Consider the following 14025-nt stretch of genomic DNA (forward strand, 5'->3'; position numbering starts at 1 on the left):
AAGTGAAAGAAGGAAGCCTATAATTGATGGGTACAGTCCATGAACCCGCCCCTTCCAGAGTTTTCCAAGGAGGAGCATCAAAGTTAGAGAGTCTGCCTCTGCTTCCCAAGGAGAGAGGGATGGCTGTCAGCCTCTCCCATTGCGAGGATGAGCTGGCCCACTCCAGGTCCAAGAGGCCTAGAGAACACCAAGACTCAAGGCCCCACACTATTGGGGCAGCACCATCTAGAAGTCCTGGGACTTCAGAGAGACCATGCTGCTAGGAAGAACTGCTGCAAGTATACACCACAATAAATCCTGTTCAGCACTACCTGCCTGGTGTCAGTTCCTGGGCAGGAGGGATAAGGAGTGCAGTGATGGGGGCTGACACCGACACACCCTAGGTTCCATCACAGCTGGAGGCGCTGAAACACCAAGAGAAGAAGAACACGGAGCTCTACCTAAGCCTGTCCTGTCTCATTACTACCTAAGCAGATGACTCAGTACTCCTGTGAGCCTAACAGGTATCGCACCACACACCCAGTAACATGTGTAGATCCCCAGTAGTGGTCCCTATATGAGATTGGGGGGAAACAGTGCTACATATAGAACACAAGTTATTCTGCTGCCGACAGATTCAGGCAGTTTATCTCATAGTTTGAGATCATGAACCACAAATAGATATGTAAAACCATACACATTATTATCCTGTATGTATAACAGTACTGTATTCACAGAAAAATAAAATAATCAAACAAACAAAAACACGTCCTGTAAGAAAGCTGGACAGCACTAGGATGGGATTTGATGCCATGAATAATAATGCATGAAAACTTACAGAAGCCAGTCAACTGCTATGATAAGTGTCACATCCTCTGCTGGAAGTCCGACAGCACTGAGAACAATCACCATGGTAACCAGGCCGGCTTGAGGTACTCCTGCAGCTCCAACACTAGCGGCCGTTGCTGTTACACTGCAACCCGTAGACACAAACACAAGCAGAGGATACGTCAGAATACAGCTGTGTACCCCTTTTGCAGAGCAATGCATTTCTTTGGCAGAAAAGGAGTTCATTCTAATAGGATTTACGTTTGTATTCTTGTGCAAACTGTTTTTAGATATATTATAAATATATGAAATTTATATATATATGTATATATATATATATATATATATATATATATATATATATATATTTTAAACGAACTATTGTGTAAAACTCAATTTCTGAAAAGGTGTTGATGTTATGCTGAACTCAGTTTTTGCCTATGTTTGCTATGATTTTCTACGTTCTTATATCAGGAACGTAATCTTTCTATACATGGGTAGAATGTTTTAGATCTGGTAGAGTCTTTGATTTTGTCAAGCACGTAAAATATGCAGTGAGGGTGTCAAATGACCGCTCTGGGCTGTCAGTTTTTTAAGTTTCTATGTTATATTTCTATTTGGAGAAAGTCTTACTCATTTGTAAACAAATCTCACACATTCACCATCTCTACAGATTTCAACAGTCTCAGTCTATGAAGTCAGAATGATCCCATTACATTATATCTTTGTCTAGGTCACAAGGAGATGCTCTCACAGCCCAGGTGAAGAGTCTGGAAGTTTTAAACACCCAAATTGACTGAAGTGGGTCACCAAATGGACCATATGACTGCTTGAGTCAGCTTTTACATCAACCACTCTAGGTCAACATCTGGATTACAAGAGCTTCTGAGGATGATTAGAAGCCAGGTAGTAACCAAAAAAAAAACCATACAAAACTTATTTGCATGTTTGCCAACTACCTCAAGGTCAACTAAAATAGTCTAGTGCTTCCCCCCTCCCCCCCCCTCCATTTGCTGGTTTATTAATTGTTTAAATAAGTTGTCTTTTTGGAGCTTCCATGAAGTGAATAGTGTCAGATTGATAGTTTACAAGTACAAAAGAAAAAACAGACCAAAATGCTAGAAACTATTTAAGGAGTGCATACCCTAAATAGTATTGTCCAGCATTAAATGCAACATTAAAATGCAAAACAATACGGTTGGGAAAATACCTTTTCAATTTAATTGTATTTTAGTGTTAGGACCCTTGAGACGTGGTCTGCTTTGGAGGGGCTCAAGGGCTTACAACACTTTGGCCAAAGAGTTAAACTAAAAAAACATTTTATTCAAAAAAAGATATCTATATATATATTTAGGCACTGTACCGTGTATTAGTGTCATTGGATGTTGCACTGAGCTCTGTCTGTGTTTCATGTTCTGTCTCTGGTTTTAAATATCAATTTTATTAATAATGAAAAACATTCTTTACTCTTTGTTTCTGTTTATTATTAGTTTATTGCGAGCTAAAAATAGCTACATTTTGGGCTCACCTAACAACATTCTCAAGCTTGAGAAAGTAGCTAAGAATGTCCAGAAGAATATTCTATTGACTTATTAGGGGCTAGGAAAGTTAATTTGGTTAACCGGTAGTAAGTAAGCACATTGTGTATATGAAAATCAGAGAGTATAACATCAGTAGTGATAATGACTCGATGACCCTACCTTATCGTGACAATTTGACCAATATCCAGATGCATATCATTGAGCTGTGCGATAAACACAGCTGCCACTGCCTCATATAGCGCAGTCCCATCCATGTTAATTGTGGCTCCCACCGGCAAAACAAATCTGGTGATTCTCTTGTCCACGTGATTTTTCTCTTCAGCACAGCGGAAGGTGACTGGCAAAGTTGCTGAACTGAGCCAAGAGACAGCACAACGTTAACAGATGGAAGTCAAAGTCTGACCCATATACATCAAACTAGCATCTAGTAACTAAATAAAATACAAATCTCAAGATGACTCTGTTGACCCAAAACAAATATGCATATGTCTGTTTAATTATCAGTGAGCATTCAATTGTTTACTCTTTGAAAAAGTCTCCTTACCGAGACGAAACGCGTCAGAGTTATACACTCTGTGTATGTCTTTCTTCACTTGGATGAATAAATAATTTTTTATTTATACTGCGCTTGGTTGATTCCGGAGTTTGGTGAGCAGTGACCGCCATTTCCACTGTTTTTTCAGCATTCAATTGTCTACTGCCACACCAGATCTTTAAAGCCCCGTTGCCAGATAGAAACAGATGGAATATTTGGAATAAGCAAAATGACTCAGTTGTGAGTTGCTATAATTGCCCAGCATTGTTAATGCTTGTTTCATAGTTTTAGATGTGAGATATATACAGCTGCCTGTGTGTGTCTCTCTCTCTCTCTCTCTCTCTCTCTCTCTCTCTCTCTCTCTCTCTCTCTCTGTGTCTCTCTCTCTCTCTGTGTGTGTCTCTCTCTCTCTCTCTGTGTGTGTCTCTCTCTCTGTGTGTGTGTCTCTCTCTGTGTCTGTCTCTCTGTGTGTGTGTCTCTCTCTCTCTCTGTGTGTGTGTCTCTCTGTGTGTGTGTCTCTCTCGCTGTGTGTGTGTGTGTGTGTCTCTGTGTGTGTGTGTGTGTGTGTCTCTCTCTCTGTGTGTGTGTCTCTCTCTGTCTCTCTGTGTGTGTCTCTCTCCCTCTCTGTGTCTCTCTCTCTCTCCCTCTCTGTGTCTCTCTCTCTGTGTGTCTCTCTCTTTCTCTCTCTCTGTGTGTCTCTCTGTGTGTGTGTGTGTGTGTGTGTGTGTGTGTGTGTGTGTACCGCTCTCTGTGTGTGTGTGTCTCTCTGTCTCTCTGTCTCTCTCTCTCTCTGTCTCTCACCCACACTCTCTCTCTCTCACACTCTGGATCTCTTATTACCCTATATATCTTAACTGCCCTATACCTACACGAAATAACCTATACTGCTTTCTTCCAGATCTGACTCAAGCTTCACACGGAAGACATTGGAATCCCCCCTAAACCAGAAGACAGGTAGGGAACACCTCCCCTCCAATGTATAACATTGCGGAAATGAGGGTATCTGGACATTGGGGGACTGCGGATCAGGTAAGATCCCAGACGGGATTGCTGCTTAAGATATTGTGACGCGGGGGCATCCAGGCACTAGTTATGGGGTTCAGGAACATACACACACACACACACACACACACACACACACACACACACACACACACACACGGACTAATTGTAGTATAATGTAATACAATAAATAAACTAATGTCAAAAATTAATGTTGTTCTTACTAGGAATTTTTTTTTTTTTTTAAAAGCAGGTCTGGGGGCAGGACTAGGGGGCGGGGCTAGGTGGCGAGTAGATTTTTTGTTCGGCGAGTAGATTTTTGGGTGATTTGTCGAACACTGTATATGTATACAGGCATACCCCGCATTAACGTACGCAATGGGACCGGAGCATGTATGTAAAGCGAAAATGTACTTAAAGTGAAGCACTACCTTTTCCCACTTATCGATGCATGTACTGTACTGCAATCGTTATATACGTGAATAACTGATGTAAATAACGCATTTGTAACAGGCTCTATAGTCTCCCCGCTTGCGCACAGCTTCGGTACAGGCAGGGAGCCGGTATTGCTGTTCAGGACGTGATGACAGGCGCATGCGTGAGCTGCTGTTTGCCTATTGGGCGATATGTACTTACTCGCGAGTGTACTTAAAGTGAGTGTACTTAAAGCGAGGTATGCCTGTATGTATATATATATATATATATATATATATATATATATATATATATATATATATATATATATATATATATATATATAAAATCTCACATAATTAATCAAGCAAATTCTGGTGAATGCACGTATCATAAATAGTTAATATAAACATAGCACATCAAGGTAAGTGTTTATAAATGGTATATGGAAAAACAAACAAAAATCCAATTGTTCAGTTCCCTAGAGAACTGAAACGTTGGGTTTTTGAGCCATTGGTTTGCGTGAAGTACTGTGTGTGTGTGTGTGTGTGTGTGTGTGTGTGTGTGTGTGTGTGTGTGTGTGTGTGTGTGTGTGTGTGTGTGTGTGTGTGTGAAGGAGAGTCTCAGAAGCCTCACTGGAACTCAACAGGTTTATTTATTATATATAAAGAAAATCATCATCTTCAGCCCTCCTCTATCCACTGAAGGATGATGTCCTCTCCAATGATCTTCCAGGTACGCTGGTTGCAAGCCTCTCTTCTCCATGTTGCAATACATTTTCTAATTTCATCATCACATCTTACTTTTGGTTGTCATCGTAGTCTTTTGGATATCCCTTGAATCCAGTCGAGTACCATCTTTGTCCAACAATGGTAATGTCTTCTTGTGATATGTTCAGCCCACTGCCATTTTAACTTCTTCACTCTTCTGATGATGTCACAGGCTTTTATTTGCTTCCTAACCCAATTGTTATTGTAATACCCAATTGTAATACCCAACATACATCTCTCCATACTTCGAGTTGTCTGAAGCTTCTGAATTGTCTTTGCATTTATGGTCCGAGCTTCACATTAATACATCAGCACAGGCAGTCCTGGAAATCCAGATGGAATGGTTCAAGTTTGGACTTGAACCATTCCATCTGGATTTCCAGGACTATCACCTAATTGGACTTATTAGGTACCGGTATCTCTATTTTTTGTCCTTTTTTTTGTCTTTGCTTTATTTCTGATTGTACTAACAGGATTCCATCAGGCTGCCTAACACCCCACTAAGGGCTTACCCTCATATAGGGTTCATTGTTTATTATTAGATCATTAGCGCTAATTCTATATCACCTTTTTTTTCCTTTGTCAGCACAGGCAGGATATACTGGTCAAATTATTTCCTTTTGAGGCACAGTGGAAGGTTCTCTTGCAGATTATCTCTTTTTTTAAATTTTTTACAAAAACACCCCATCCTATCTTCAGTCTTCTATTGATTTCTTTTGAATGGTTTCCATCCATTGATACTTGCTGGACAAGGTAGACACATTCTTCAACGTCTTCTAGTTCTATTCCATTTATTTCAATCGTTGAGGTCACTTATTTGTTGAACATCACATTGGACATACTTACTTCGGCAAGTTCTCTGATTTGCTGCGGGAGGTATTCTTGACCTGTGGCAAAAATAACAATGTAATCTGCAAATTGTAGTTGAATCAAGAATTTACCATTGAATTTGATTCCTTTTTCTTCCCAATTCAATGTCTTGAACAATTCTTCAAGTGCTGCTGTGAAATGCTTTGGTGGCATGGTGTCTCTGTCGCACTCCCTTGCTGATCCTTATCTTGTTTGTATCTTCATGTAATCTAATGATTGATGTGGCATTCTCGTAAATGTTCCTTATAATCAATGTAAGCTTCAACACTTTGTCTTCTTAATGCTATTAAAACCACTGAGGTGTAGAGAGAGTCAAATGCTATTTTGGAATCTACGAATTCTAAATTGAGTGGTAGATAGTATTTATTACTTTGGGAAATCACTTCTTGTAGGACTTGGTTGTGGTCCATTCTGTTATATCCAGTGTGAAATCCCATTTATTCTCTAGGTTGGGCAAAGTCCATGGTCTGTTGCAGTCAGTGAGTATCTTCGTAAATTTATGGCAATATTTTTAATATATATTTTTTAATATTGGCATTTTTTTAATACTGTATAATGGCCTACAGTCGTTATAGCCTCCTTTGGATAACAAGACTGTTAGCCATTCTTACAATTGAAGAAGTGGAAATGGGAAGAAGTACACCAGGATGGGGAGATAAAGTTTGTCTGGTGTTCTGCGGATTTACTGACTTGTCTATTAATATTAAGAAATATATTATATTGTGCAACAGAGCAGCCTTTCAAGAACAGAGAAATACAGAGCACCTGAAAATAATCTCATATAAACTCATATTTACAAAGTAACCACTAAAGTTGTTTTGCAGAATTCTGGAGATTTTCAGTTTTCTGTGGTCTGCGTTCTACAGTACATTTTAATTAGAACTAGCTGAGAGCCCCGGCGTTGCCCGGGATGTTTGTGGTGTGGGGGTGGCATTTGGGTGGGGAGTGGTCCACGCGGCCCATGTGCGGTGGTAGTGCTGCTGTGGCTGTACTGATGGTGATTGTATCGGTGTGCTGATTTGGGAGGGTTTGGTGCTGATGTGGGGGTGCGGATGTGGGTGTGCCGATGGGGGAGGTGCAAAGGTGGCGATGTGTGGGTGCTGATGGGGGCTGAGAATGGTGGGGAGCCGAGAATGCCAGTGTGCTGGGGGGGCATGGGATACCGGTGTGCTGATGTGGTGGTGCTGGGGATAGTGTGTGTGTGTATACATGTTTGTGTGTATACATTGTATGTGTGTGTGTGTGTGTATATACATGTGTGTGTGTGTATGTGTACATGTGTGTGTATACATGTGTGTGTGTGTATACATGTGTGTGTATGTATACATGTGTGTATGTATACATTGTGTGTATGTATATATTGTGTGTATACAACATGTTTGTGTGTGTATACACGTGTGTATACACACGTGTGTATACACATGTGTGTGTATACACATGCGTGTGTGTGTATACATGTGTGTGTATACACATGTGTGTATACATGTGTGTGTATGTATAAATGTGTGTGTATGTGTGTGTATACACATGTGTGTGTATACATGTGTGTGTATACATGTGTGTGTGTGTATACATGTGTGTGTGTATACATTATGTGTATGTATACCTGTGTGTGTATACGTGTGTGAGTGTATGTCTCCATGTGTGTGTGTACGTGTACATGTGTGTGTGTGTACGTGTCTACGTGTACATGTGTGTGTGCACGTGTACATGTGTGTGTGTGTCTACGTATACATGTGTGTGTGTGTACGTGTGTGTACGTGTGTGTGTGTGTGTGTGTCTACGTGTGTGTGTGTCTACGTGTGTGTGTCTATGTGTGTGTGTGTGTGTCTACGTGTGTGTGTGTCTACGTGTGTGTGTGTATACGTGTGTGTGTTTGTGTACGTGTGTGTACGTGTGTGTGTGTGTATACGTGTGTGTCTACGTGTGTGTGTGTGTCTACGTGTGTGTGTGTGTCTACGTGTGTGTGTGTGTGTGTCCCTGTATGTCCTTTGGCCCGTCACTCCGCCTCAGGCCAATGAGAGGTGTGCGGGGGCAGGCCAATGAGAGGTGTGCGGGGGTGGGCCAAGGGACCAATGAGGTGGGTAGGGGGGGGGGAGGAGGTGGGAAGGGGGGGGGAGGAGGTGGGGGGGAGGGGAAGGGGGGGGGGAGGGGAAGGGGGGGGAGGGGAAGGGGGGGGGGAAGGGGGGGGGAGGGGGGGAAGGAAGGGAGGGGGAGGTGGTGGGAAGGGGGGGTGGAGGTGGTGGGAAGGGGGGTTGGAGGGGGGAGGTGGTGGGGAGGTGGTGGGGAGGAAGGGGGAAGGGGGGGGAGGAGGGGGGAAGGGGGGGAAGGAGGGGGGAAGGTGGGGGGGGAGGAGGGGGGAAGGGGGGGAGGAGGGGGGAAGGTGGGGGGGGAGGAGGGGGGAAGGTGGTGGGGAGGAGGGGGGAGGTGGTGGGAAGGGGGGGGGGAGGTGGTGGGGAGGAAGGGGGAAGGGGGGGAGGAGGGGGGAAGGGGGGGAGGAGGGGGGAAGGAGGGGAGGGGAGGGGGAGGAGGGGGAGGAGGGGGGAAGGGGGGGAGGTGGTGGGGGGGGAGGAGGGGGGAAGGTGGCGGGGAGGGGGGGGAGGTGGTGGGGGGGAAGGGGGGGGAGGAGGGGGGAAGGGGGGGAGGAGTGGGGAAGGTGGTGGGGAGGAGGGGGGAAGGTGGTGGGGAGGGGGGGAGGTGGTGGGGAGGGGGTGGGGAGGAGGGGGGAGAGGGGAGGAGGGGGGAAGGGGGGGGGGAGGGGAGGAGGGGGGAAGGGGGGGGGAGGGGGGAGGTGGTGGGAAGGGGGGGGGGGTGGTGGGAAGGGTGGGAAGGGGGGGTAGGTGGTGCTTAGGGGGGGAGGTGGAGGGGGGGGTGGAGGGGAGGTGAAGGGGGGTGAGGGGAGGGTGAGGGGAGGTGAAGGGGGTGAGGGTTGGGTGAAGGGGGGTGAGGGGAGGTGAAGGGCGCTCACTCACCCGTCCGGAAGCTCCCACGTGGATCTGAGGCGGGAGGCAGCTTGTTGTGGCCGCTCCCCCGCTGTGTCCCGGGCGCCGCCATCTTGGGCACTCGGCGCCGCGAGGCAGCCTGCCTGGCCACTGGCTGTTCCCCCGCCGGGGAGGGGTGAGTTGTAGCGCCGGGGAGGGGGGGGCATGTATATGTGTGGGGGGGGGGAGAGGTGGGAGATATAGAGGGGGGGTCTCGCACGGCCGCTGACACTGGGGGGGGGGGGGGGCGCTGAAGGGGTAATAATAGTGTGTGTGTCCCGCTGACTGTAGCGGCGCCGGGGGGAGGAGGGGGGGGGGGCTGAAAGCGCGGGAAACACGGGGAGAGGAGGAGGTGCGCGCGGGTGTGGGTGGAGGCTGATGTTCGGGGAGGAAGAGGCGGAGGCTCCGGTACCGGTGGGTATGTGAGCCCCACCCCCCGGGTTATACATGCTGCTAATGTACACCCCCCCCCTACTGTGTGTGTGTGTGTGTCCCTGTGTGTGTGTGTGTCCCTGTGTGTGTGTGTCCCTGTGTGTGTGTGTGTCCCTGTGTGTGTCCCTCTGTGTGTGTCCCTGTGTGTGTCCCTGTGTGTGTCCCTGTGTGTTTGTGTTTGTGTCCCTGTGTCCTTTGGCCCGTCACTCCGCCTCAGGCCAATGAGAGGTGTGCGGGGGCGGGCCAAGGGACCAATCAGATTTCCCCTAGGGACACCGGACATCCAGGCAGGCATGCATGCAGGCAGGCAGGCAAACATACAGTGCTTTCACTAATATAGTATAAGATGAAGCTCGAGTATTATAGAATGCTCAAGCCAATTAAGAACCTTGCATCTTGCTCTACAGCAGCACTGAGCTTTGCATCCTCTGAATTATGTTAATTTACAATATCATGCTGGGTTACTCGATATATATAACTCCTTTGGTGCTGGGGGATTCTACAAATCGCACGATATTGTGACACAGATAACAACAAACATTATTTGCACAGTACACTTTACAAAGTAGAGATGATAAAGAGCTCATCCATTTACCTTGAAGATATCATGAGAGCCGTAAGTAAGGCTTGGGCCATGCCCATAGCAAATCGGAAAGGATTCTTCCTCACTATTACAAGGTAAATTAGTGGCAAAATGATAGCAGAATGGATTGCAAGTCTGCAAAAGAAAATCACAACATCACAAAATTTAATAATCTCAGAAATTGCATATATGTACAGAATAATTTTTTGTAATACTAACTGCAGACGTACATGCTATGCAAGCAAATATATCAACCACCATGCCACAAACATTGTACATACAGCTTAGGCATAAATAAAACATCTAATTGTAGCCCTTGTAAGAATTTGGGCTATATATCTTTCTCCTACTGGTATAAGCCCTGCTAAGGGCAGGCCGCCAGTAGTTATCATGGGTTTCCCCCGCTTCAAGCCCTGCCAAGATTGGTGGAGGTAGGCCCCCTGACTCTGTGTGAAAGGCAAGAGACACAGGGGAGGGGCCTGCTGACATCATGATGGGTGGGGCTGTCTAAAGTTAGTTGCCTGTTCCTGTCAGAGACAGTTGGTGTTGAGTTCTGTCCTAGGTTCAGAGAGGAGTGTGTTCCACGAGAATGATGTGTTACGTTTGGAGGAGAAGCTCAGGCAAGCCTGAGTAGAGTTGATAGAACTGTGGTGGACCAATGCCCCTCACCCTGCTTAGTGGGTGAGGGAAGAGATAGCCCCACCCTGAGTGTCTGCACCTGGGGGTGGTGGCAGGGAGCAGTGAGAGCCCCAGACAGCCCATCCTGAAGGGGTACAGTCTGGAGGAGAAGGAGGAGGAGGAAGAGACCACTGTACATGAATTGCTGCTGCTGCTGTGAGCTGTTGTACAATAAAGAGACTTGCTACTTTTACAAAGACTGATACTGAAATCTCTCGCCCTGCGACCGGGGCTTCTCTGGAAGGATTTCACCCTAGCCTGATAGGGCTTGCCAGAGATGGAGGCGCTGTATCACCACTAAAGATGAAGGCAAGAATCCCAGAAGCCTGTCCCTGTTGTCCCCCATACCATCGCGGGAGACTCAGGCCCTCCTGTTGCCAGCAGGTATGCACCACTGTAGGAGGACATGTGCAGAGGTACATAATGGAGACTGTTTTAAGGTGAAATTAAAACAAGGCTTTATTGTGCCTGTCGCTTTAAACACAGCAAAAATCAACATCAGAGAAATAGTGAGCCCAATAAAACTTGCTCCACTTTGGCATATATGTATCCTTCTATTTCAGCCTCTTTTAACTGGGTGGCTACCCAGGCTATTCATCAGCCCAAGTCATATAGATATATATATATATATATAGACAACAGTCAATGGAAAATAAAGTCTTATCTGTTTCCAGGGGTGCTGCCTTTTCTCCGGATTATCAGCATCCAGGTTTAGAAGTCTTATTTGTCAGCTCCAGAGATCTGTGTTCTCTTGGTCAGTCTCTCCTGGGAGACTCAAGAACCTCTGCTCGGTTTCCTTGTTCAGCTCCCACGTGAGCTAAGGAGTCTCTCTTCCTGTCTCAAAGGCAGGCTTTTTCTACCACCTGCAATCAGCCAGGTGGTGTTAGTTAATTGCCTACCAGCAGTTAACCACCACACTGCTGGATTAGAGGCACATTTGTGAACAGGGATAAGTCCCCTGTTACATACCTCCCCTGTTTATGGGAAGCTCGGGCTTACCACGGCCAAAGCCCATCCTTCAACTCTCATTCGAGATCTTTCTGTGACTTGAATTAGAGTGGATGGAGGAAGAGAACCCTCTGTCCCGCTGGGATTGGAGCCCTTTCTCCAGTTAATTTTTGTCTCCTCCTGAAGGTGCTTGAGATCAGCACTCCTCAGTCGCTCGAGGAGGACTTTTTCCAAGTAAAGTCTTTTTACCGAATGCGCGGTCATGAGATTTCCGTTGCGTCGGGCACTCCTCTTTTTGTAGACAAACTGTATGGCCACAGTTGTAGAGCAGTTAGGACTAGCCCTTAGAGTTTTTCGCTCTTGAAGCAGTCTTTCTGCACCTCCTCCACAAAACGGAGTCGCCAGTTCAGCTTCTTTGGGACTGAGTTGCACCTCCACCTCCCTTTCCAGAGAACGTCCTATCTTTTCACCTTCCTCAGCTAAGAATTCTTGTGGCTTTGATTCTGCACTCCTACCTCTGTTTGTTGCCTGTTGGGCGGTTGCAGGTTTGGCTAGTACTTTCTTAGGTGGCTGAAATGTCATAATCTTGTTTTGAAGGTGAGTGGTTTCCCCAGCTCTCATTGTACCCTTGTCCTCACGGGCATTAGTTACTGTGGGATACCGGTGCTTGGGCAGAGCCAATACCTTTTTCCGTATTGGAGGAATCTGTAAGTTACTGGTCTGCAGAGTCTCAATCTGTTTGAGTGCATCTTGCAAGTCTCTTCTCAGGGAATTTATCTGCACACTTTGCTTTCTCTGAGTCTGTATCAGTGTCTCCCTCATATTCTGGAGCTCTGTAATTTTTGTCGTCAAGGTTGCCGCTGCGTCTGTTTTCTCCTTGGTATACTGACTCAAGGGAATGGAACCATCTCTCTGTCTCTCCAGCTCTTGCTCCAGTTTCTGAGCCTTCTCGCGCTCCCTCTCATACAGAGTCACCTGGTTTCGAAGCTCCGCCTCCAATGACGCTCTGAAGACATGCATTGTGGCCTTTAGCTCCTCATACTGCTCTGTGGGGACGTACTGGGTATTCAGACGTTCCTGCAGCGCTTGTACCTCTTTAGCAGCCTGCAGCTTTTCTTCCTGCAGCGTTTGCTGCTTCTCCTCAGCATACTGAAGGTGCGTACGCAGACCTTGCAGTTGGTTCTGCAGTCGGTGCTCTGCTTCAAACATTTCCTTGACGTGTTCTGTCAACTCAGAATTTTCTTTTTTTAATCTTAAATTTTCTCTTTTTCCAGTCTCTGTACTATTCAGGGCCTCCTTGCAGTCCACCTTCCATTTTTGCACATCTGCTTGGAGGCGGGCTGTCTCCTGGCGTGAGACTTCCATCTCCAGGTTTAGGTTCTGAAGCTCCTTCTGAGAGACTTTGAGATCTAAGTTAAGATGTAGGATAGTTTTCTTTGAAATGTCCAGCTCCTCAGTGAGACTGTGAAGTTCCTTTCAGGAGACTTCCAGTTCTGTGCGGCCGCTGTTGATCTCATGATGTGAGGCATACAGTGCTCTGCGGAGTGTATGAACCTCCTTCTGAGATACGTCTACCTCTGTCCGGACACTGTTGACCTCCTTTTGTGAGGCATTCAGCTCTAGGCGAAGAGTGTGCAACTCTTGCTGGAAGACTGTCATCTGCTTCAGTGCCTCCTCATACTTTCGCTTCAGCTTAGCCATCATTTTATCAGATTGGCTCTGCTTTTCATCCATGGCGGTAATAGTAGAGTTTGCAGTGTCTAGCTCAGTCTTGAGATCGTCCAATTCTGTCCTGGCCAAAGAGTACATTGTGAGCACATTTTTCTGTAGCTTCACGTTATTTTCCCGTAGCCGATCACAGTCACACCTGGCAACCTTCAGGGCATCCCCAGGGCTGGTCAAGGGATCGTCACTCACCGGTTCCGGCTCCGCTTCCCTGGGATGGTTGGTTGGTACACGACTTCTGCCTTGGGCCCTCTGGATATTCGGTCATCCGCGGGACGACTTCTCCATTTTCTCTAGGCTGCAGGGCATTTCGGACCCCCTTTTCCTCCGCAAGATCTGCAGATGTGTCTGTTCCTTCCACGGTAAGTGAAGAACCGCTTTTCTTTTTTCGCCTTTTTGTTTTGGATGACACCGTCCCCTCAGGGATACTGGGGTCTCCCTCTTCATTTGAAATTTTAGCAGCATCACTGGATCCACCTGGCTTTTCTTGCAACTGTAATAGCTGACGGAAATATTCGGTGATCCACTGCTCCCGCTCTTTCTCCCGCCGATCATATTCGTCATCATAGGGAGCGGTCTTTTCGGTTCGTACCGGGTTCAGGCACCCCCACCATTCTTGGGGTGTTTTGTGGGTGTGACTCGGTTTGGGTTCCCCATAAGAGATGTCTTCCTCCTCATCGGACTGGAAGGGCCACTCTTCCGTGGGGTAGGGTTCATTACAGGAACGCTGTATTTTGTC

At 46.6% G+C, this 14025-nt stretch overlaps 1 protein-coding gene across 2 annotated transcripts in view; it reads right to left on the minus strand.

Annotated features, from left to right (window-relative positions):
- The window catches only part of SLC1A1 (solute carrier family 1 member 1), a 112449-nt gene that overhangs the window by 26339 nt on the left and 72085 nt on the right, over positions 1–14025 (minus strand). For both annotated transcript variants that reach the window (XM_075596989.1, XM_075596998.1), the window contains exons 10-12: positions 9948–10070; positions 2508–2702; positions 818–952 (exon numbers count right to left, since the gene is read on the minus strand). In XM_075596989.1, coding sequence (XP_075453104.1) covers positions 818–952; positions 2508–2702; positions 9948–10070 — 453 coding nt within the window. The remainder of the gene's footprint in view (positions 1–817; positions 953–2507; positions 2703–9947; positions 10071–14025) is intronic.

This window comes from Ascaphus truei, chromosome 1 (genome assembly GCF_040206685.1).
Source record: "Ascaphus truei isolate aAscTru1 chromosome 1, aAscTru1.hap1, whole genome shotgun sequence".
NCBI classification, from domain to species: domain Eukaryota; kingdom Metazoa; phylum Chordata; class Amphibia; order Anura; family Ascaphidae; genus Ascaphus; species Ascaphus truei.